This window comes from Saccopteryx bilineata, chromosome 2 (genome assembly GCF_036850765.1).
Source record: "Saccopteryx bilineata isolate mSacBil1 chromosome 2, mSacBil1_pri_phased_curated, whole genome shotgun sequence".
Classification (NCBI taxonomy): Eukaryota; Metazoa; Chordata; class Mammalia; order Chiroptera; family Emballonuridae; genus Saccopteryx; species Saccopteryx bilineata.
The window spans coordinates 176,526,699-176,547,975 of record NC_089491.1 but is presented as its reverse complement, the minus strand read 5'-3'; the positions used below and the strand labels follow the sequence as shown (position 1 = coordinate 176,547,975).

The 21,277-nt window shown below is 53.7% G+C and overlaps 2 protein-coding genes across 2 annotated transcripts; both read right to left on the bottom strand.

The window, feature by feature from the left end:
- Window positions 1-84: 84 nt before the first annotated feature.
- Window positions 85-6,043, bottom strand: SHMT2 (serine hydroxymethyltransferase 2). The gene is made up of 12 exons (XM_066258751.1): window positions 5,908-6,043; window positions 3,762-3,962; window positions 3,185-3,264; window positions 2,832-3,032; window positions 2,441-2,522; window positions 2,155-2,277; window positions 1,889-2,028; window positions 1,385-1,550; window positions 1,092-1,191; window positions 854-1,009; window positions 666-773; window positions 85-553 (listed from the first exon to the last, which is right to left on the bottom strand). Exons 1-12 carry the CDS (start codon window positions 5,938-5,940, stop codon window positions 426-428), a joined length of 1,518 nt encoding a protein of 505 aa, XP_066114848.1. The 5' UTR covers window positions 5,941-6,043; the 3' UTR covers window positions 85-425.
- A 3,222-nt stretch (window positions 6,044-9,265) lies between these two features.
- Window positions 9,266-19,440, bottom strand: NXPH4 (neurexophilin 4). The gene is made up of 2 exons (XM_066254888.1): window positions 19,246-19,440; window positions 9,266-10,826 (listed from the first exon to the last, which is right to left on the bottom strand). The coding sequence occupies exons 1-2, from the start codon at window positions 19,300-19,302 to the stop codon at window positions 9,963-9,965; spliced, it is 921 nt and encodes a 306-aa protein (XP_066110985.1). The 5' UTR covers window positions 19,303-19,440; the 3' UTR covers window positions 9,266-9,962.
- Window positions 19,441-21,277: the final 1,837 nt, after the last annotated feature.

The following is a 21,277-nucleotide window of genomic DNA, read 5'->3' as shown; positions in this document are numbered from 1 at the left end:
GTGAGAGGGAAGGGAGGAACACATAGAGGGAGACAAATCACCACCTGGCCCAGGGGACCCCTCCCATAGTAATAGAAACTCAGCTCCAGTTAGCATTTTATTAGATAAAAATAGAAAGGAGGGTACCTACCCACCCCAGCCTCTGGCTCAAAAGGGTAACTCCCCTGTCCCGAAGAAGTGAGAGTCACAACAGTGAGATAATGGGAGATGTTAGGGCAGAAAGCCCTTAGCCTCCTTCTTCTAAGTCTTATTACAAAAAGATATCTCAGCTACAAATTCTGGGAAGGGAACTACATCTGGCTCTTCCCCTAAGCGAGAGACCTTCCCATCTCCAGCAAAACACTGGAAGATAAGTGACCCCCTCCCTTGGTCCAGGTAGGGGGAAGAAGAATAATTTCAGCCTGAGTCTCATTTCTTTGGTGCCTTCAGTGCTCATCAAAACCAGGCATGGGGAAGGTCCTGGCAAACTGCTCCACCCGCTGCCGGAGGTCAGCCAGCCACCGTCTTGTTTCTGGATCATTGAGCAGGAATGATTTGAAATCCTGCAGTTTGGCTAGAGAAGAGTGAGGAAAGCGGTCAGAGGTCTAGAGAAGGCAGACCACTGGGGAAGGGTGGGCAGATAGTGAATGTAACTGGCAGGCTCAGCAGGGGTCTGGCCCACTCACCAGTCTTGTTCTTCACTTCCAAGCCAATGTTGACCCCTTCATCTATAAAGTCCACAACTCTCCGGAAGTCATCCTCACGAAACTGTCGAGAGGTCAAAGCTGGGGCCCCTGGGAGAGAAGCAGAAGATGATTAGCATGGCCCAAGCCCAGCCAGCAGCCACCCTTCCCTCCTGGAACCCAGGCCTCACCAAGCCGAAGGCCTCCTGGTGTGATGGCACTTCGGTCTCCAGGGCAGGTGTTCTTGTTGGCTGTGATGGATACAAGCTCCAGCACACGCTCGGCCCGAGCCCCATCCAGGCCCTTGGGCCGCAGGTCCACCAGCACTAGGTGGTTGTCAGTACCACCTAAGGGGGACAATAAGCAGAGAATGCTGAGTCTTAGGCCTCTGCCTGAGGCTACAGTCTCCCACCCACCCCCGTGGCTCACCAGACACTAGCGAGTAGCCTCGACCTAGCAGGGCATCAGCCATGGCCCGAGCATTCTTCAGAACCTGCAGGGAATACTCCCGGAACATGGGGGTGCTGGCCTGGAGATAAGACAGCAGCACCTGGGACCCTAAGTCCTGCCCCTTCTACTCCCTCACCTTGAGCACAGTTGTGATCCCAGCCTTAACCCCTCCCCTCCTAGCCCTTCCTTTCCAACAGCTTCAACTTCATTTAGCAACAGGCAGGGTTCGAGCATCCTGGTGCCCCACCCCCGACAATAGGAGGCTCCCCAACCTGCTTTAGAGCCACAGCCACTGCAGCAATGGCATGGTTGTGGGGGCCCCCCTGCAGGGACGGAAACACAGCAAAGTTGATTCGGTCCTCAAATGTGTAAGGGATCTCCCGGCCAGTCTTGGGATCTACAGACTGCACCCCCTTCCGGTAGAAGATGAGTCCTGACCTGTGTAGGAGGTGGGTGGTCAAAATCTAAGCTGAAAAGAAAAGGGCAAGGGATGGAAAGAGCAGAGGAAGCTAGCTGGCCCGTGTCCCTGAGAGCTCTCAAAGTCCAACCTCAGTTGTGCTGGGTGGGCTTGATCCAGTGCTCAAGGGGAGTAGACTCTCCCTCCCACCCCCAGCCCCCTTGCTGGGGAATCACCACTATGGGCAAGGGAAAGCGAGTCTTCAGACTGGGTAGAACTCTCAGGTAGGATGACTTCCTCTCAGATCCAGCCCAACAATGCACTGGCAATAAGGCACGAAGGGAGAGAAAGGCAAGGCCTGACCTCAGGGGAGCCTGACCTGGCCCCTCGAAGTGTCTTGTGAGTGGTGGTGGTGACAACATCCGCATGCTTGAAAGGCGAGGGGATCACTTTGCCAGCCACCAAGCCACTGATGTGGGCCATGTCTGCCAGCAGGAATGCCTTGACCTCATCACACACCTTGGCAGGTATATAAACAAACCTCAGTCTAGGGAGGACCCAGCCAGTCCTGCCCAAGGCTGCCCCTCCTCTAAACTCTCCACATTACCCTTTGGGGAGTGGCACGTGCCCCAGCCCTCTACCAACCTCTCTCATGCGGGCATAGTCAATGAGGCGAGCATAGGCACTGGTGCCAGCTATGATGAGTCGAGGTCGGAAGAGTCGAGCAGTAATTGCCAGCTGGTCATAGTCAATAAAGCCAGTTTTGGGCTGGACAGACAGACAAAATGCTTAAGTCCTCAGAAGGAAGCAGGGAAGCTCACTTTCTTCCTTGACCTTGAGAGCTGCTCAGAGCCCCAACCCCTCACCTTTCCAAGGAGAGGTTTCCCAGGGCCTGAGCAGCTCTCGTCCCACACCCTGAGTCCTCACTCACATTCAGTTTATAGGGCATAGACTCAAAGAAGATGGATGTGGCAGAGATCCGCTTGACATCAGACATATAGCCATGGGTGAGACTGGGAGGGGAGAAAAGGAAGTAAGAAGGCTTCTAAGTGGAGTAACACCCAAACTTAAACACTCTTTTCCTGCCCTGCTCTATAGGCCTCTGTCTCTGGAACAATGCTCCCAGCATGCACCTGTCCTTATTGTTCTGTCTACTCTGCTGAGCACTGGTTACTGGGGCCTTATCTTCTTCCTGCACTGTCACCTGAAGGATAGGGAGAGGGTTGTTCCAATTGCATGGTACATGGTAGGTATTCAATAAATAACTCCTCTCTCATGCCCATACTACCACTGAGCCCATCAGCTACTCCATCCATACTCACTGGCCCCCATCGGGCAGGTCCAGGCCCATGATTCGGTCGTGAGGCTGCAGAAGGGCTGTGTAGGCAGCCAGATTGGCTGGGGACCCCGAATAAGGCTGGACATTGACTCCCCACTGTGCAGGATCCAGGTCAAAGGCCTCCAAGGCCCGGCGCTGACATAGCAGCTCGATTTCATCCACTACCTCTGCTCCCCCATAATATCTGCCAAGGGAAGGGGACATATTAGGGCACAGAGAAAGGGTTCCACCATCCCCCTTGACAAGTAGCAGAGAAGTGGGAAGGCTACTCCTCTAAATGCACTGGGAGCACCATCCCTGAAGCTGCCCTCCAGCCCTCTGGTGCCTAGCTCTCACCTCTTGCCAGGATAACCCTCCGAATACTTGTTGTTCAGACAGGACCCCAGGGCCTCCAGCGCAGCTCGGCTGCAGAAGTTCTAGGGTGAGGGGCAGGGGCAATGTCAGAAGGTACCGAGCCCCTTTTCCTAGATTCCCACAGCCCACCCTGCCAGAACCCCAGGCTGCAAGGGACTGAGCTCTACAGAAGGTTCTCTGTTCATTCAGACACGGTTCCCTGCTAGACTTGGGGCATGGCCAGAGGCAGCATCCTCAGAAACCCAGCTGTCCTGATAGGTGTCCCCAGCAAGGCCACCTGTCCACCCGTACCTCAGCTTCCAGGTTTCTCTTTTCTCTTGGAAGGTCAGGGAGGGACCAGACTTGACTATAGGGGCCCTGGAAGCTCTCTAAAGCCCCTATCCCATAACCCAGACTGGCTCTGCCTTTGCTTCACAGGACAGAAAGAAGAGAGGAAGATAAGGCTCAGCAGGAAGGCCCTGAATCTGAAAGGCAGATCTGGAGAAATAGCAGTAAGATGACCTGTTACTTCCTATACCCACATAGCCCAAGCCTTGGCCCCTCTTTCCCAAGGCCCCACCTCTGAGGCAATGAGTTCCAGGCCACGACACTGCCTGTCCTTCTCCCTTTGCAGCAGCTCCCAGATCTCAGGGTCATTGTCTGACAGACTCTCCTGGCCTGTCCAGCCCCTGGTTGCTTCTCCAGCCTGGGTCTGGACTGCCTTATTGTGCTGGTGGTACCGTATGGTCATCCCGACCAGCTGACCATATCTCTGCAGAAGCTAGGGGAGGAAAAGCCAGAGTCAAATAAAAGCGTCCAGTCTCCCAACTACCATGCTTATCCAGCCCTCTGGCTCCAAACCCAACAGCCAGCTAGCTTTCCAGCCTGCCTATTCCAGTTTTCACCACCCCCACCTCCAGAAGCCAGTTCTAGAGCCAACATTGAGATCAATGTCCAGGGGGTGGCTCTGATTTGGTGCATTCACCTCACCTCAGAATCTTCCTCCACCTCAACCCACGAACCACTCTGAAAAGCCACAGGGCAAAGTTTGTCTTCTAGAAGCTACAGGTTTCTGAACCTCCCCACCACAGGAACAAAAGGGTCTTCCTTGTAGGGCCTCCATAAACTGATTTCCCAGTCAGGGAGGAGGCCAAGTTGCTGGCAAGGGATTGAGACAATAGGCTTTTGGCCAGATAACAGGGTTGGTTAGAGTATCATTCCAAAGTGCAGAGGTTGCCGGTTCGATCCAGGTCAGGGCACATACAGTATTATGGACTGAACGCAAGTAATTATTGATCAGAACCCAAATTAATTATAAATTTAAAAGCCTTTGTTAGCTGGCTGGCGACTGCTAGCTGAGAAACAGCTAACGGCCCCGAGCCTAGGGAGAGAGCAGTATTTAAGGGGATAAACCACAAAGTCATAGCTATTACAACAGGTATGCACAACATTCTTGACATTTCGGTAGAAAGCATTCTTTGTTCTAAAGCTGATTACAGTTCTTCCTGTAATTGCTGCAAGGCTAAAGCATAAAACTATATTCTGCTTCTGTAGGCAAGATTTAAGTCAAGATATCTAACTAGTTGGGCTTGTAAAAAGTTTTCACTTTAAGCTACTGCCACAGGCAAGCTCTGTTTAATGCTTAGCTTCCTTATACGGACTATTGGGGATTTTCTACTCTAAGCAGCTACCAAAAGCAAGTTTAAAGTTCCTCTTTATGTCCAACTCTCTATACATAATACTGAGGTCCCATACACAACACGAGGTCCCTATCACAACGGGAACAACTCGATGTCCCTGTCTCTCTCTCCCGTCCTCCCAAAAATCAATAAATAATAAATTTTTTTTTTAAAAAAAGCCCGTCAATAGATGACTGGATAAAGAAGATGTGGCACATATACACTATGGAATACTACTCAGCCATAAAAAATGATGACATCGGATCATTTGCAGCAAAATGGTGGGATCTAAGAGACATTGATAAGAGTGTGGTGGTTACGGGGGAGGGGGAGGGGCACAAAGAAAACTAGATAGAAGGTGACAGAGGACAATCTGACTTTGGGTGATGGGTATGCAACATAAGTGGACAAGATAACCTGGACTTGTTATCTTTGAATATATGTATCCTGATTTATTGATGTCGCCCCATTAAAAATAAAATTATTAAAAAAAAAAAGACAACAGGTTTAGTTAGAGGTGGTTTTAATTAAAATGGCGGTAAACGGGGTAGCTCTTTAGCAGTCCCACAGAAGAAGGGTAGGGGTGGGGGTTTGGGGTCTGATGACAGGGAAATCAGAAACCAAATCCAGTCCTCTGCCCCGCACCCTTTCCATTTCCTTCCTGCCCATAGAGCCGCGGGACCCCTGATGAAAACAATGGGGCCGGTTGCATCATCTGCACGGCTCAGGGTTTGCAGGAAGGACTCAGCTTCCCTGTTCTCCAGCACAGGATCCACGGGACACCAGTTACAGTTCTCTTCCCAATGCCACGTAAAATGGATGGTCACATGGCCCTGGGGCTTCTGGTTCCGGAATCGGGAAGAGCCCCTAGTTAGGCCGCGCGCAGCTGGGGGTCTCGCGGATTCCCTAGTAACGCGTCTGCTCCCGGAGAGCCCAGACCATGTGCATGGAAAAGTCAGGAGAACCCCATAGTTCGTGAATGGATACTACAGTAGGATGGGAGCTTGCTTTCTACTGGTCACCCAGGCTCCAGAGTCCCAATCTTACCCGAGTCGCACAAAGCAAAGAGTAGGGCAGCATTACAACACGAAGTCGCAAGAGGTCGAGCCGCCGACTCGGGCTTGCGGAAACAGGGAGTAGGAAAAGAGACTGACCAGAGAGCGCATGCGCGATAGCAGCTGCCGGGGAAGCCACAAGATTAAGAGTAGAGATTTACGCATGCGTTAAGTGACCCCTTTATGGCCTTCTGGGAATTGGAGTTTTTTCCATCTTTCTTCCGCTTCATTTCCCGTCTGTAGTACCAGGGTCAGAGGTTTATCCCGAAAGAGAAGCTATCTACTGCTGCCCCATCTCCTCACTGTCTTGGAGATCTTCAGGGTTTTTTATTTCTCCCCTGTCTTCCAGACAGCAACCATTTATTGCTTGCCTTCTGAATACCTTACCATTATTATATTAGGCTCCCTGGGAAATGCAAAGTTAGAGAACCACGGTGCACTAGAAGCCACCTGTTTTGGAAGGGTGAGAGAGGCCCTGGCCGGTTGGCTAAGTGGATAGAGTGTCGACTCGGCATGTTGATGTCCGGGGTTTGACCCCTGGTCAGGGCACACAGAAGAAGCGACAGTGTACTTCTCATCCCCTCCCTCTCCCCTTTCTCTCTCTCTTTGCTTCTCACAGCTAGTGGCTCCATTAGTTCAAGCGTTGCCTCAAGTGTGGGCCCCCGAGCGTGCGCCTGGGCTCTGAGAATAGTTCAGTTGGTCCGAGCATTGGCCTCAGGTGCTGAAGATAGTTCAGTTGATTCGATCATCAGCCACAGACAGAGCTGCCGTGTGGATTCTGGGTAGGGCACATGTGAGAATCTATCTCTTTTATCTCCCCTCTTCTCACTAAAAAAAAAACAAAACAAAAAAACCCCCAAAACAAACAAACAAAAAAAAACAGAAAGAAAGAAAAAAAGGAAGGGTGAGAGAATGAGTTCAAGTTTACAACTCTGGGACTAACTAGCAAATTAGCCTATCTGGGCCTTATCTGGGCCTCAGTTTTCTCATTTGTAAATCAATAATAGAATAACATGTGGTTGGGATTAAATGAGATGTATGTATACATGCTCTGGAATGAATTATTTCCCTTCTTCTTCTGACTTAATAACCAGCCTCCTCCATGGCCATCTCCTTTTCCTGGGACATCCTGGAACTGAGTAAGATGCCCCCTCCTGTCCTTGTACTTGTTAAATTTTGTTAACTGTTCACCTCTTGCCACCCTAGCAGTCAGTGAGCTCTCTTTATTCCCCCAGGGCTGTAGACTCTTGGAAATGGAATTTTCCTTTTAGCCTGACTTCCTTTGGCCTCATCCTTTGGGGGAGGGACTCATTGACCCTTCCAGGAGTAGGTTCCCAAACCTGGGAATCAGAATTAGCTGGGAAATATGATATAAATATGGGTGTGAATTCTCTCTTCAGAGGTTCTAATTCAATGGATCTTAAAGATTAGTGGGCATTTGTCCACTCATGCAGACACACATCAAACCCTTTCCTCATGATTCTAATAAGCTGTGATTTTGAGAACCATTGCCTCATATAGCAATATTACACATTCATTCATTCACTCAATGTACAATTTGAGCTTCTGCTCTGCGGTAGGAGTGCCATAGCCCTGGAAATATAAAAATAGATTACTGATTGCTGGGATATCAAGAAATGAACAGATAACAAAATACAAGTGCAGTTATGAAAATTTTAAAGGAAAACTTAAAAAAATTTAATATATTTATTTTACAGAGGAAAGAGAGAGAAAGGAGAGAGAAGCAGGAAGCAACAATTCCCATATGTGCCTCGACCAAGCAAGCCCAGGGTTTCAAACCAGTGACCTCAGTGTTCCAGGTCAATGGTTTATCCACTGCGCCACCACAGGTCAGGCACAAAATACAAGTGCAATTACAGGCAGGGGCATCTCACTCTGCTCACATGTCCAGATGTCAGAAGAAGGGTGGGGGAAAAGGAGGAGGAGGAGGAGGAGGAGGAGGAGGATGGTTAGGATGGCCTTGGAGGAGGAGGCAGATTTGTGAGGCAGAAGAACAGGGGAGGACAATCCATCACAAAGCAAGTTTACATGCAAAATCTCCTTTAATCTCACACTATTTTATTGCTGTACAAGTGAGGAGGCTAAGGCCCAGATGGGTTAATTTGCTAATTCCAACCATTCCCACTTGGCTCTCACATGTGGTCTGGGAAGTTCCTTCCTCCTTAGCTTTCACCTCCTTCCCTCCCACTCTTGCCCCAAGTGTTTTCAGGTCTTTCCAGCGATAGGCCTGGTGTTAGGAATCTTCTTCTCTAAACCTCCAATCTCTGACCAGAACCACTTCCCACCTCTCTCTTCCTTTCAGTTGATGGTTGATTCATTCACCTATCCATCCATCCATCCATCCATCCATCCATCCATCCATCCGATATTTATTTTCCCCTTACCGACTTTTCAGATCCAAGCATGTCTGGGTCATACTCACCTTTGACTTAGTTTCCCGCTGGAGTCAGTGGGTAATCCCCTGGAGAATATTTCTCTCCGAGTAGGTACCTTGACCCAGGACTAAAGGCGAAGGAAAGCTGAAGAGGAAGCGAGGTGTTGTTCTGTGCCGCAGCTTGTCCTACTCCTCCCTATTCTCTGTCAGGGGTCCCGAGGGGAGGGGGGCGACTGAGCTTGAGAACTGCTAATGAAGCCGCAGCCAATTAACACCCGGCCAGGGTTGGGGGCGGATAAAATTAGCAGCGGGGGCTGCAGGAGGAAGGTGGACGCAGGGGTGGGAGGGTGGGCAGCTGGCTGAAGGGGACCTTGTTTGCAAGCTGCTTGAGGCGGGCGACGAAACCCGGTTATTCAAACTCTCTCTCGTCCCTTCCCCCAACCTTTCGTCTCAGGCCTCACTCTCTCTCTCTCCCTCATCCGTCTGCAAACTCAGCGCCCACGAAATTAGGAAGGAAAAGGAAGATCGATGACTCCAGATGCCGCACACATCCTTCCGCCTCCCCCACCTGCCGCCTCCTGCTAGCCCCACGAAGCTTAGCAGGTTGTAGGCGCTCTGCTTACGACGACCCTGCATCTCCTTGAATGGAAATTCAAGGCCTTTATACCTCCTCCCCCAAATCGTCCCAAATAGTCCGCTAGTAGTCCCCTCTCAGGTTTAATCCCCATCCTATCTGCCGCAGTTTCGTTCTGCCCACTTCAGGCAGGGCTCCTACCCCCCGAGTCGTCCTCATCTTCATCTGATTTGGTCTTGGATGACCTCCAAGGTGCTAGCTCCGTCAATATATCCCTCAGTTTCCCCACGAGCCACGGGGGAGGAGGCCCTGGCCAGGTCTCTGCCACACATAAAAATCCACACCACCACCCTTTCCCTACAAAGGTCTCACACAGACCCGTATTGGATTCCACTTTATTTTGTTCCCTTTTCCGTCTGTTTTGAAGTAGAAAAAAAATATCACCGAGAGGAAGCAGCCGGAAAGGGGCAGGTGAAGTAGGACTTCAGGGACTACTGGAGGGAGGCAGGTAGAGGGCAAGGGCCTGAGTCTTCACCTCTGCCCAGAAGTCTGCTTCCACTACCCTAACTGGAAGTTTCAGGGAAAGAGGAACAAGGCATAGGGCAGGCAGAGGGAATGGAGATGGGCTGCAGCTCGAAAGTCTTTACAGTTTTTACGTGGGACAGAGTGGAGCAGGAGAACAAGAGCCTGTGAGTAGGAAAGTCAGGGTGGGATGAAGGTGCCAAGCCAGACGTTATTAAAGCTGCGGGCAAAGGAGGGTCCAATCCAGAGCCAGGGACATATAGGGGACACAATGTGGACGTAGGGGACGCTGGGACCTCCTATTCAGGGGCTGCGCTCTTGTTCCTCCACTTTGGTGTGTAGCTGAGGGGGCCTCAAAGGCACCCCTCATAAGGAAAAGGGGGCCCACGCCAGCTGCTAGTCCCTGGGAGGGCTGTTCCTCTCCATCCCCAGAACTGATGGAAGGGTGAACGCGGCCACAGGAGTTGCGGGACACTATCTCACTTAGGAAGGAGTCTCACTTAGGGAGGCCGGGATTTGGCGGGAAGCTCAGGGCTGGAGGCGAGGGCGGGGCGCACTACCCAAAGTAGGGGTGCTCACTCTGGAAGTTATAGTCTGGGCACACCTTCTGCACCAGTTTGTAGTCAAAGCTGAGGAAGGAGACGAAGATGCAGATGACTTTGAAGGGCTTGGCACAGAGCCAGGCAGCCTGACTCTGCGTATGCTCGGTGAAGCACACCTGCGATGGGTCGTACAGGCACGGGCGGTGCTTGCGCGCGCGATTTGTCTTCTCATACTCCACATGGCAATTAAAAGCGCGTGACTCTTTGGCCCCGGGCACTCCCAGCGCGCCCCCAAGTGGGCCCGCCAGAGCGCCCCCAAGGGTGCCTTCTAGCCCTGCCCCTGCGGCTGCTAGCCCTAGCGGGGGCCCCAGCCCAGGAAGAACCCCCTCCAAGGCCAGCGTAGACCGCAGAGGGTGGGCGGCGGGGCCTGGCAGCCATACGCCCCCGAACTCGACACGCTTGGAGGGCGGCACGATACTGACACTGAGGTTGCCCAGGCTGGACGAATTGTGGCGGAAGTACACGCTGAAGGTCCCGTTCACGTGGTCCACAATCTTGCCGGTCACTAGCAGGGAGAACTTGAGGGTATGCACACGGAAGTAGAAGTCTCCCCAGCCGAAGATCTTCTTGGCTCGGGCCGCTTTGATAGAGGGCTTTCTCTTGGTGCGCTGCTCAGGTAGCGCCCCCACCGCCCCCGCCCTGGCCAGTGCCCCGGTGTGGTTAGCCAGCCAGGCCCAGCTCCAGGCCCGGGCAGTGCCCAGGTCATCGGAAGATTTTGGTACCGGGAGCCCTTGGCCAGGGGCGCCACCTCCGGCCACAGCGGGGCGCGGCTCCACGTACTGCGGCCTCCCGGACTCCGGTATCTGGACACTGACAGCCTGTGGAAGAAAAAAAGAAAAAGGAAAAGAGACGCTAGATTTGTCCCTGGCCACCTTACCAGGGCCTTACCCATGCCAGCCTCTTTCCACAGCCACTAGGAGACCAAATGGAGTCCACAGCGAGTGGTTTAGGAAGTGTGTGTTGGAGTAGACTTGCAGCGAGTTCAAGCCATGTGGTCTTGGCCAAGTTCCTTCACCTATCTAGACCTCAGTTTCTACATCTGTGAAATGACACTGAGAATCTTTATGTTCTTTCAGATCACAATAGGGCTAAGAAAGCCCAAGCCAGTGTGGGTTTGAATAGGGGACCCAGGACTCAGTTCCTCCAGTTTGGAGCCTGGTTGGTTCAGAGCAGCAATTTTCATTTCATGGCACACATAAATTAATTACTAAAATTTTATGACACACACACACACACACATATATATATATTTGTTATTCTAACAAAAAATAGGTATCATTTTGATTCAGTCACACTGGATGGCTATTGTGTTAGTTGCTGTCATTTTGTAATTTGATGATCTGAGGGACAAGAGATCAGTGCCCTGACTAACTAGGTATTATATACATTATGAAATGATCTTTTTTTTTTTTTTTTAACAGAGACAGACAGAGAGAGGGATAGACAGACAGGAACAGAGAGATGAGAAGCATCAATCATTAGTTTTTCGTTGCGTGTTGCAACACCTTAGTTGTTCATTGATTGCTTTCTCATATGTGCCTTGACCGCGGTCTTCAGCAGACTGAGTAACCCCTTGCTCAGCCAGCAACCTTGGGTTGAAGCTGGTGAGCTTTTTGCTCAAACCAGATGAGCCCGCGCTCAAGCTGGCTACCTTGGGGTCTTGAACCTGGGTCCTCCGCATCCCAGTCCGACGCTCTATCCACTGCGCCACCACCTGGTCAGGCGGTATTATATACATTAAAAATTCTTGCAGCACATAGGTTGAAAATAGCTGGTTTAGAGTAATGCATCAGGGAGGAGTTGGATTCAGGCAATTGAGACCATGACCTTGTCAACATTCAGCATCAAGAAAGAGGTAAAGACCTTCAGATGCCTGTGCAGAGCCTAGAGTCCCCACGCTAGCCTCATCCTCACCCCTTTGTGGGGAAAGCGGTAGAGCCGAAGGAAGCGGTGAAGAGTCGGGATGCCGTGGCCCTAGCGAGTGAAAGTCTGGCTTGGAGGGGATTCCTCACTGCCCCCCAGCACTCTTGCTCTGTGGGGGAGACAGCCTGGTGGTGTTCCTTGGGCTCCCAGGCGAAGCAGCAGAAAGAGATGCCGAGCCCGCCCCCACCCTTCTCCTTGTGTCTCAGGTGGCAGCGATCTCCGAGACAGCTCTGGCCCAAGCACAAGATAGATCGGGAGGCGGGAATGGTGGGGCCAGGCCCGGGCCATCAATTATCTGGGGGTGGGGGGTTGGGGGTGGCCCGGAATGAAGGAGACAGTCGGTCAGAGCCAGAGGAAGAAATATGGAGATGCTGCTGCAGCGAGGGGAGTGGAAGGGAGAGGAGCTGTGTATGTCAGAGTATGTCAGTCAGACTGTGCTAGCTGTGGCCATTAGGGTGGCCTTTACGGCCGGCCGTGTAGGTTCAGATTAGGGGGGGAGGAGTACTGCATGTGTCGGTCTGGGGTGGTTGTGTTAGCCTAGGATGGTTGTATTGTGTGTCTGTCTACCTGGAGTGATGTATGTGTGTAGCTATGGGGATGGGTGTTTGTCTGCATGGGGTGGCTGTGCATGGTGGCTATGTGTGTGGCCCTGGTGATTGAATGGGTGTGTCTGTCTGCATGCCTATGTGTATTAGTCCGCAGAGGCTGTGTGTATATGTGTGTGTGTCTGCTTGTGGTGGCTAATGTGTCAATCTGTGGTGGCTATGTATGTGTGCCTGGGTTGTATGTGTACCTGGGTTGACTAACTGTGAGTGTTAAGCTGAGTGAGGCTAAGGCTGTGTATCATTGTGGTAGTTGCATCTGTGTGACTAGTGTTAGTTGTATGCCTGGGTTGTCTGTGTGTGATTCTCTGGATGTGTCACTTTTCCTGTGAGTTCCTATCATCCTGTGTCCATGTGTCAAGCTCCTTCTAAAGAGTGTGTCAGTATATCCACAATGATAGAACAAGTATGCTAATACTGTGTTCCTCCTGGTGGGGGTGAGCGTGTGTGTGTGTGTGTGTGTGTGTGTGTGTGTGTGTGTGTGTGTGTGTTGTTTATGAATGATCCCTGCTGGCTGAGCTTTGGGTAGGTGAAGAGGCCTAATCGCATGGGTATCCCCCTTTGTACACACCCACGTGTATATACTATGTGTCCATGGGGGACAGGTGCAGTAGAGTCAAACTGGTGGGCAAAATCTCCACCGCCTGGTCCCCATCCCTGCAGCACTGTGATCCTGGGTTATTAATGCAGCCGCCACCAATCATCATACATATTTATCGCCCCCCTCATTCCTCCTCCCATCCAGACCTCCTCCCAGCTCAGGTGAGGGGTGCAGGGGCACAAGAGTGATTGACTCAGACAGCCAGCTTGAGCTGGCAGCTAGCACCCTAAGGGAGGGCCTGAGAGGGACTGGGGGAAGGGGCCCTAGACCACAGCAGGAGGGAGGAAAGGCCTCCAAGTGGGGGGGCCAAGGACACAGGAAATGGGCTTAGAGAGGTTAGAGCTGGAGCCCCGGAAAGGGCATCAGAGGAGGGAAAGCGGAAAGGTGATGGTGGGGGGATTTGAACCTGACACCTAATCTCCTCACTCTTCTGTGCCCAAATGCTGCTTTTGTTCAGGGACTCAGGGACTTCCATCAGTCCCTGAAGCACACTGCAACAAACCACAAATGCCTCTGAGCCACCCCCACCTCAGCACAGCCCAGCAGCACCCACTGTCCTGCATGCTGCCCAGGACCTGTGGAGGGCTGGTCCAGGCCAGCAGTTCCTTCCACGCAGGGGCTGGAACAGGACAGCAGGTTTGGCTGGGTGGCGGGGGATGGCAGGTGTCCCCCTTCTGATCTCAGACAAATTGCTGTCTGTGCTTCTCTGATCCTGGCAAATCCCTGGGCCTTGGGTACCTGCACCCCCCACCTGCTGTAGGAGGCAGTCAAGATAAAAAGGAGGAGTCAGGGGTCAGTCAAAGAGACCTTGTTGGGGGAGCTTGGACAGGGAGGGGAGAGAGTCTGCGAGGAAACGAGCCGAGAAATGGGAACATGGAATAAAATAAAATAAAATCCTCCCTCTGGCTTCCTTGCTCACCCACTCCCTCTCCCTCTCCCTCTCCCTCTCCCTCTCCCTCTCCCTCTCCCTCTCCCTCTCCCTCTCTCGCTCTCCCTCTTTCACTGCTTTCCATCTCTCTCTCTCTCTCTGACTCTCCTCACAGTCCCTTTTTTTTGTCTCTCAGTATCTTCCTCACTGTCTCTCATTTTCCTTTTATGACTCTGTTTTTCTTTCTGTTTCTGTCTCTAACTCTGGTTCTTTCCCTCTATCTTTCAGGTTGTCTGTCTCCAGCTGTGGGTGGGGGTGGAAGTGAAGAGAAAACAGGGTGACAAGAATCTTTGCCCAGAATCCATAGTGCTCCCCCACCTTCTAGGATAAAGATGAGAGCAGGGTGTTATCCAGGAGGGGTCCCCCTCAATCCAGAGCTGTTTTAATTAAGCTAATTGAGTGCGGTGACATTTGCGGAGGGGAGAGGCTAGCCAGGCTGTCGGCTGAGGTGGGGGGGGGTCGGAGGGGTTCCGTGGCAGACAGTGATAGGGATGGGGGTGGGGGTGTGCTTCACCAGGCGCCTCCAGGCCCTTGCAGGGTGGGAGCCGAGCCAGTAGCGCTTTGCCCCCAAGGCAGCAAGCCTACGCGCCAGAGGGTAGTTGAGACTGCCTCTTGCTGCTGAACAAACTCCCCTGGGGGGGTGCTGTTTTGGGATGGGAGCACTGAAAATGGGGGGAGGATCAGACTGTCAGCCCCCCAGCCGCAATGCAGGGTGCACCTCCCCCGGGCCTCTTGACTAGTCGTTGTTTCTATCCTGCTGCGTGGTCAGGCGGGGCTGCTTAAGATTCCGATGGGGGAGGGGATAGAACCCTGTCGTTGGGGAAGGAACAGTGCTGTGGCCTCGATTTGGGATGAGGAGGGAAGAGTGTCCTGGTCCCTTGCACCCAGAAATAGGTGGGGCACTGCAGTCAGGGTGTGGTGGAGGAGTTGGGGTCTGGCTGAGAACCAGGGATGGAGATAGGAGTGAAGAGAGAAGTGGGTGGACAGGACAAGCTGGAGAGGACTGGGACAGAAATAGAGGGGAATTGGGAGTGTGGACCTGGAAGGCACAGGTATTGGGTACAGAGGTGAGAACAGAAACAAGGTAGGAACAGGGATGAAGCATGGGAACAAGGATGACGAAGAGGATATCAGAAATGGTGGACAGGCATTGGGTAGAGACAGGGATGCCGAAGGGCTAAGGATCTGAGGAATGAAGGGAGGAACAAAATGGGGTGGGAACCGAAGTGAGGATGGGGGAGGACAGAGATAGTGGATGAAGAAGGGGCACTGGGCCAGGCAGGAATGAGACAGGGATAGGAATTGGGGATGGGGATGAGATGCGGGTGGGAAATGAAATGGGGGGTGGAGAATGGTTATTGGGCAGAAACAGGGATGCTGAGGGATGCAAAACCCAGTGGATGAGGATGGGAAATGTGAATGGGGGTTTACTAATCTGGGATAAGTAAGGGAGTGGACGAAAGGGACGAAGACTGGAGCTGAGGATATGTATGGGAGACAAGTCAGAAGAGAAGGCAGAGGGCAGGATTAGGCTACGGGAGGGGGTCAGCGGGTGGAGGTGCTTATACCTCCCTCCAGAGTCTATTATAGCGAGAGGGGGCGGGGACCGCTGTGGGGCCGACTCTGCCCTTGGGCCGGGTACCTCCTCTCCCTCAGCCCGCCTGCCCGCCTGCTCTCGGCCTGCAGCGCAAGGTTCACCGTTATCTGAATTATTATTTTATTTTATTTTATTTTACTTTATTTTATTTATTTTATTTCCCTGCTTCCTAGAGCCGGCGCAGTCCCCCCGGGAACGGTGCCCCCGCCCCCCGCCCCGCGCCTCACTTTATTATTGCAATAAATGTGCCTATAAAGGCGCGGGCTCCGGGGCGCGGTGGTGGTGGGGAGCCGCGGAGCGAGGATGTAATTTCCCGAAGCCGGAGCCGGAGGGGGAGTGGGAGGGATAGAGATGGGGGAGGGCAGGCGAGGGAGAAGGGGAGACTCGCCAATTTCCAGCGCTCAAGGCAGCGCTCCCTGCTCTCCAGCCTCCACCAACCCCTCCCCCCCGCAGTTCGATCCCACAAGACAATCCGTGACTCCCCACTGCGCCCGAAACGTTTGAACCCTGGGACCCCTCCCATGTGACCTGCCCTCTGTAATCTGACCCCATCCTGGACCTTACCCTTCTGGAGTTTCAGGGCTCTGTCCAAAGTTCTCCATCTCCTTGCAAATGACTTCATTTCTGACCCCTGTGATGCCCTCTCCACTTACCTGGTCTTTCTCTCTGTCTGTTTGTCTGTCTGTCTGTCTCTCTCAACCTGGTCTCTTTCAATATTATCTTGCTCCTTCCCAATGAACCTGTCTCTGATCCTAGTGAAGCGTCTTTACCTTGCTTCTGTCCCTCAGTTGCCTCACATCTCCAGTTATCCTGTCCTGATCTCCACCTCCCCCACCCCCATGGACTCCCTAAATTCTTTCCAGGATACCACTCCCATACTCTCACAGGCTTCTCCGGAGGGCGAGGGCGCCGGCACAGCTCCCCCCTAGCCCAGCTGTGGCCCTGATTACCCCTGAATCCTTACCAACAGCTCTGGACCTTAGCCCAGGCTTCACGTGCCTAAGTGGTCCAGCCAGAGATTAGCTGGGGGGCTAGAATGGGTTATGGAGGCAGGAGGAGTAGGCTAGGCTGTGGCTGGGGCCAGCTGGCTCAAGACTGGCTTGGGTTTAATCCTTCCCCCCAGGCAGGATAGAGCTGGAAGGTCCCAGAGGGCCCCCTACTCCCCCCCCCCAGCTAATTAGTAATTAGTGATTAGTGATTAGTAACTATTGATCAGCTACTTCTCCCAGTAGGCTGATGCTTTGGCAAGAGTGGGGAAGACAGACAGAGAGGGAGAGAAGGAATCAGAGACCAGACAGTATTAGCAAGATCCTGAAGAAGGCCTGGCTGAGAGGGCAGAGCCCCAGGGTCAGTGGAAGCTAGAAGTCCCAGGTCCTGACTAGGAGACCAGGTTCCTGGAGCAAAGAGGAAGGAGAATGTGCTCTTAGAGGAGGGGCAAGTGAATAGGGTGGGAGAAAGCAGGGTAGTTAGCATGGACAGTGGGGGTTTCCCAAAAAGCTGTCCTCTAAACTGTTAACCACAGCCTCTTACCAAGTATCAACCCACTGCCAACCCTGGCACTAAGACAACCCTGAACCGTCCCCCCCCACACACACACACATGCCATACTCAGATACATGAACACATCCTGAAGCTTACAGCCCAATACCCACACTCAAATGCACTCAAAACCACAAGCATGCAGATACGCACAAACCCCGGAGACTCATACAGACAACACATGGGCCACAGCACACTGGTGCACTGGAGATCCACCTTGTGGTGCACATGTGTGCACAAGTCAAACTCACAAGTACATACAGATTGGTACTTGAACACACACTTTTCTACACACACTTCCCATCTCATGCAGTTATAAATATTCTCACACCTGCAGTCTGTACACACAGGTAAACCCTTTCTCACACAAACATAAGCTGGACTAAATGGCAGATACACACTTCCCCACTGACTCCAACGCTGAGACCCCCAGCTGCAGCTCTGACACACTCAGCTAGATCTCCATCGCTGACATCCTTATGCTTACTCTCCCTCAAGTTTCCACCAGATGTTTCATTCCCCTTCAGGGGGCAAAGGAAATTAAACCAGATCTGTCCACAGGAGAGTTTCTGTGATGGGGAGAGTGGAGAGGAGAGCCAGAGGAAATAGAAAGGATGGGCAGGAGAGTACCATCCCTCCTTCCTCTCCCCCAGGCCTTCACAAACAGTGGGGTGTGGGGCACAGGCCCCCCTGAAGTCTTCTAAGGGCAGAGCTACACAGTAAGTCTAAAAGAAGTTCTAGTTAGCGGAAGCAGTTTCTGTGGAGGGGGCTCCTTTGCCCACCTTTGAGCCCCTCAAGGTCACCAGGCCGGTTTGGGAGAATCAGGAAGCTCAGTCACCAGCTTCCCAGGGCAGCCTCTATCCTATCGAACAGCTGAGTGCGATTTGGCTGAGCAGATGTGTGGGGGGAGTCTAAGTGTTGGGGGCAGAACTATAAACCCCTTTCAGACTGTTCAGAAGCTCGGGGTTGGGTGCAGGGGATAGCCGTGTAGGAAGCCACCTGCCTGCCCCCAGACTAGCCAGGTTACAGTCTGTGTGTAGGAAACAGGGACATCATGTGCAAGGGAGTTAATTGAAGGAGACAGGGGCCAGGCCTAAGTCCCCTGTGGGGGACACACAGCGGGGCACAGATGGCAGCTCTGTGAAGCAGGCACTTGCACTCACCCCTTCAAAGGCAACACTGCACACCATACCAACGTACACATGCACCCTGGTCCCCAGCACTAGACACTCAAGCCTGGCTGCCCTGGACAGAGCTGTTCCAAACACTACACCAGACAGATGAGCACACCGTGTACACGAGTTGAAGCTTCCAAGTCAGGAAGGAGGCAGATCAAGTCTGGACCCCCTTAGTCTCAGGATCTTTGCTCAGGAGCCTCAGGGAAAGAGTTATCCAGGGAGATGGGGGAGGGCACGGGAGGAAAGAGTCCCCTTCCAGACAGCCCTTACCTCCTATCAGCCGGCGCCAGAGAGGGGTGTGTCTGTGAGGTTGTGCAGGGGAGATGGTGTCTCCGCGGGAAATGTGATGAGAGATTGTAGCCAAGTTCGGCCGCATCTGTGTGCGTCCGTGTGTGTGCGCGCGTGTGTTTGGGCTGTGTTCGGAACCCAATGCCCACCTGGCATGGTGACAAGTGCAGAGAAGAGAAATGCGAAGGTGTGATGGAGAGGTGGAAGGACAGACAGCGAGGGTGGCGAGCGAGGTTGGCGCGGCAAGGCAGCAAAGCGGCAAGGCTGACACCCTGCTGGCTTGTCTGTCTGTCTCGCACTCCCGCTCTGTCTGGCGCACTCGTGGGTCGAGCTTCGTCCCCTCCCCCGCCGCACTGGAACCAGATGCGAGTCGGGCCTCCACCCCTGCTCCCGACCCTTAGCCAACTTGCGCTGGGAAAACGCCTGTCCTGGATCGGGAAGTCTGTCTGTCGGCGTCCCCCACGCCGCCCAAAGTTGGGATGCTCAGAGCTGGGGGCGGGGCGGGCTCACGGGGCCCCTCGCACTGTGGGACCTTTGCGTCCCGGACCCCGGTACTCGCGTTGCAGCCCTGCTGCCCTTACCTTCTTCAGGAGCCACGGGCCAAAGAGCAATAGAAGCCATTCTAGGAGCAGCCGCATCTTCCCTGGCGGCGAGCGGAGCGGACCGGGAGGGTCCCAGGGCAGGCCGGAGCGGGGCAGAGGGCGAGGGGCTCCGAGAGGGTACCCCGCGGGGTGGCTGCCGGAGCGGCGGAGCGGCGGCGCGGTCCGCGGACTGAGCGCGAGGAGCTAGCGCGGAGCTGGGGGCGGGGCGCGGGCGGGGGAGAAAGTTGGGTCGCACTCGGGTGGCGGGCGGGGGCGGGGCTCCGCGGCTCTCCAATCCCCGCCGCGCCCCGCGCGCCCCCTCCCGCCCAGGAGGGGGCACCGAAGGTGACTTTCACCCAGACACGCCCCGGACACACCCCTGGCCCAGGTGCAAAGCGGAGAGGGCGGCGGACCCCGGGACCATGATCCCGAGAGGCTGGGTTTGTACACCGACGAGGAGTAGGACAGGGCGTTGGGCTCGAGCTTCGGGACAGTATCCCCAAAGGGCCCAGCACGACCAGGGTCCTTCGATGCTCTGGGGCCAACGTGGGTCCCGGGGCAAGAGCAGGGCTGGGACAGAGGTGAAGGCGGGCGGGGCCTCGGGCTGCCGCCGCCGCGCAGCGCTGACGGGGATAGATGGGCGCCCCGCGGCTCATTCGGCCGGGAGATGAGAATCATTGATCACGGACGGAAACCCCATCACGTCTGTCAATAGGACTGACAAACGGCGCCCGCTGCCCGCCTGCCCCCCGCCCCCAGGCACCTCCTCGGTCTCAGGACTCCTCCGCTAGACCCGCAATTCACCTTTGCCCCTTGCCCCATCGCTGACCCTTTCAACCCCCGCCCCCGCACTCGCCCCAGAGCGTCCCTGCGTGGGGGTTGTGCAGAAAGTCCCCCTCAGCGCTGCCTTGCCTGGCTTATTGGTATATCTGTCCCTTTCCTGTCACTGTCCCATCTTTTACCATCAGCCTTTTACCTTTCACCCTTGTCCCCTTCCTCCTCAGTCTCTGTCCTTGTCTCTGTCCTCAGCACTGTCTCTGTCCCTATCCTTTTGGCTGTTTCTTTACTGCCTCCCTCCTCCCCCTAGTGTCTCTCTCTTTCTTGCCTGGGAGTCTTCAGCTGTCAGCTGTTGCTATGCACTGAGGCTGTGGCTGAGGTTATGGTATGACCGACACCTAGACAGCTAGAGATAGGAACAAGCAGAGAGATAGGGACAAACAGAGAGATGAGACAGAGACAAGCAAAGAGATAGGCACATACCCTGAGACACCAGCACACACCCAGGCGTGCATGCAGATGCATTCACAGAGGCAGACCATATGATGGAGGTGAGCACACAGGCAGAGTGAAATTCATTCATGCAGAGACCAGCACACACTTGACAGAGGCACACTGACACACAGATGGGCACACTTGGTTTACATACATACACGAGTACATACAGAGAGACAGACAAGTGCACAGTTGCACCAAGAGACAGGTACACCCAACCAGGTGCTCAGAGCCCACCCTGCTTCCTTTGGGCTGAGAAGCAAACATCCAGACAGAGATGGACACACACAGGTGTACACTGGCACCGGCAGTCCAAAAGACAAGCCCAGGCATGTACACAGATATACAGATGATGGATGTGACAGACACACACACAAAGGATCAGTGATGCTGAGATGAGGCAATAACAGACAGACAGTAGCCAAAAGGCAGGAACCTGGGTGCAAGTGGGGCAGAGAGGAGAGAGGCAGGAAGGTGCAGGAGTGGCCAGGCCCAAGGCTCCAAGGTGGGTCCTGAGCCCAGGTCCCAGGCCTATGGGCTGCTGCAGCAGTGGGGTCAGGACAGTGGGCACACTTAGGTCTCAGGTGCACAGGACAGCTGCCCATTGCTAGGGTCTTGATCTTCCGGAGTCCTGACCCACCCCATCTCCTTTTGTTACAATCTCTGGTCACTCCCTTCTCTCTCCAGACACACACACACACACACACACACACACACACACACACACACCATTCTCCCCTCTCTGGGTCTTTGCTTCTGT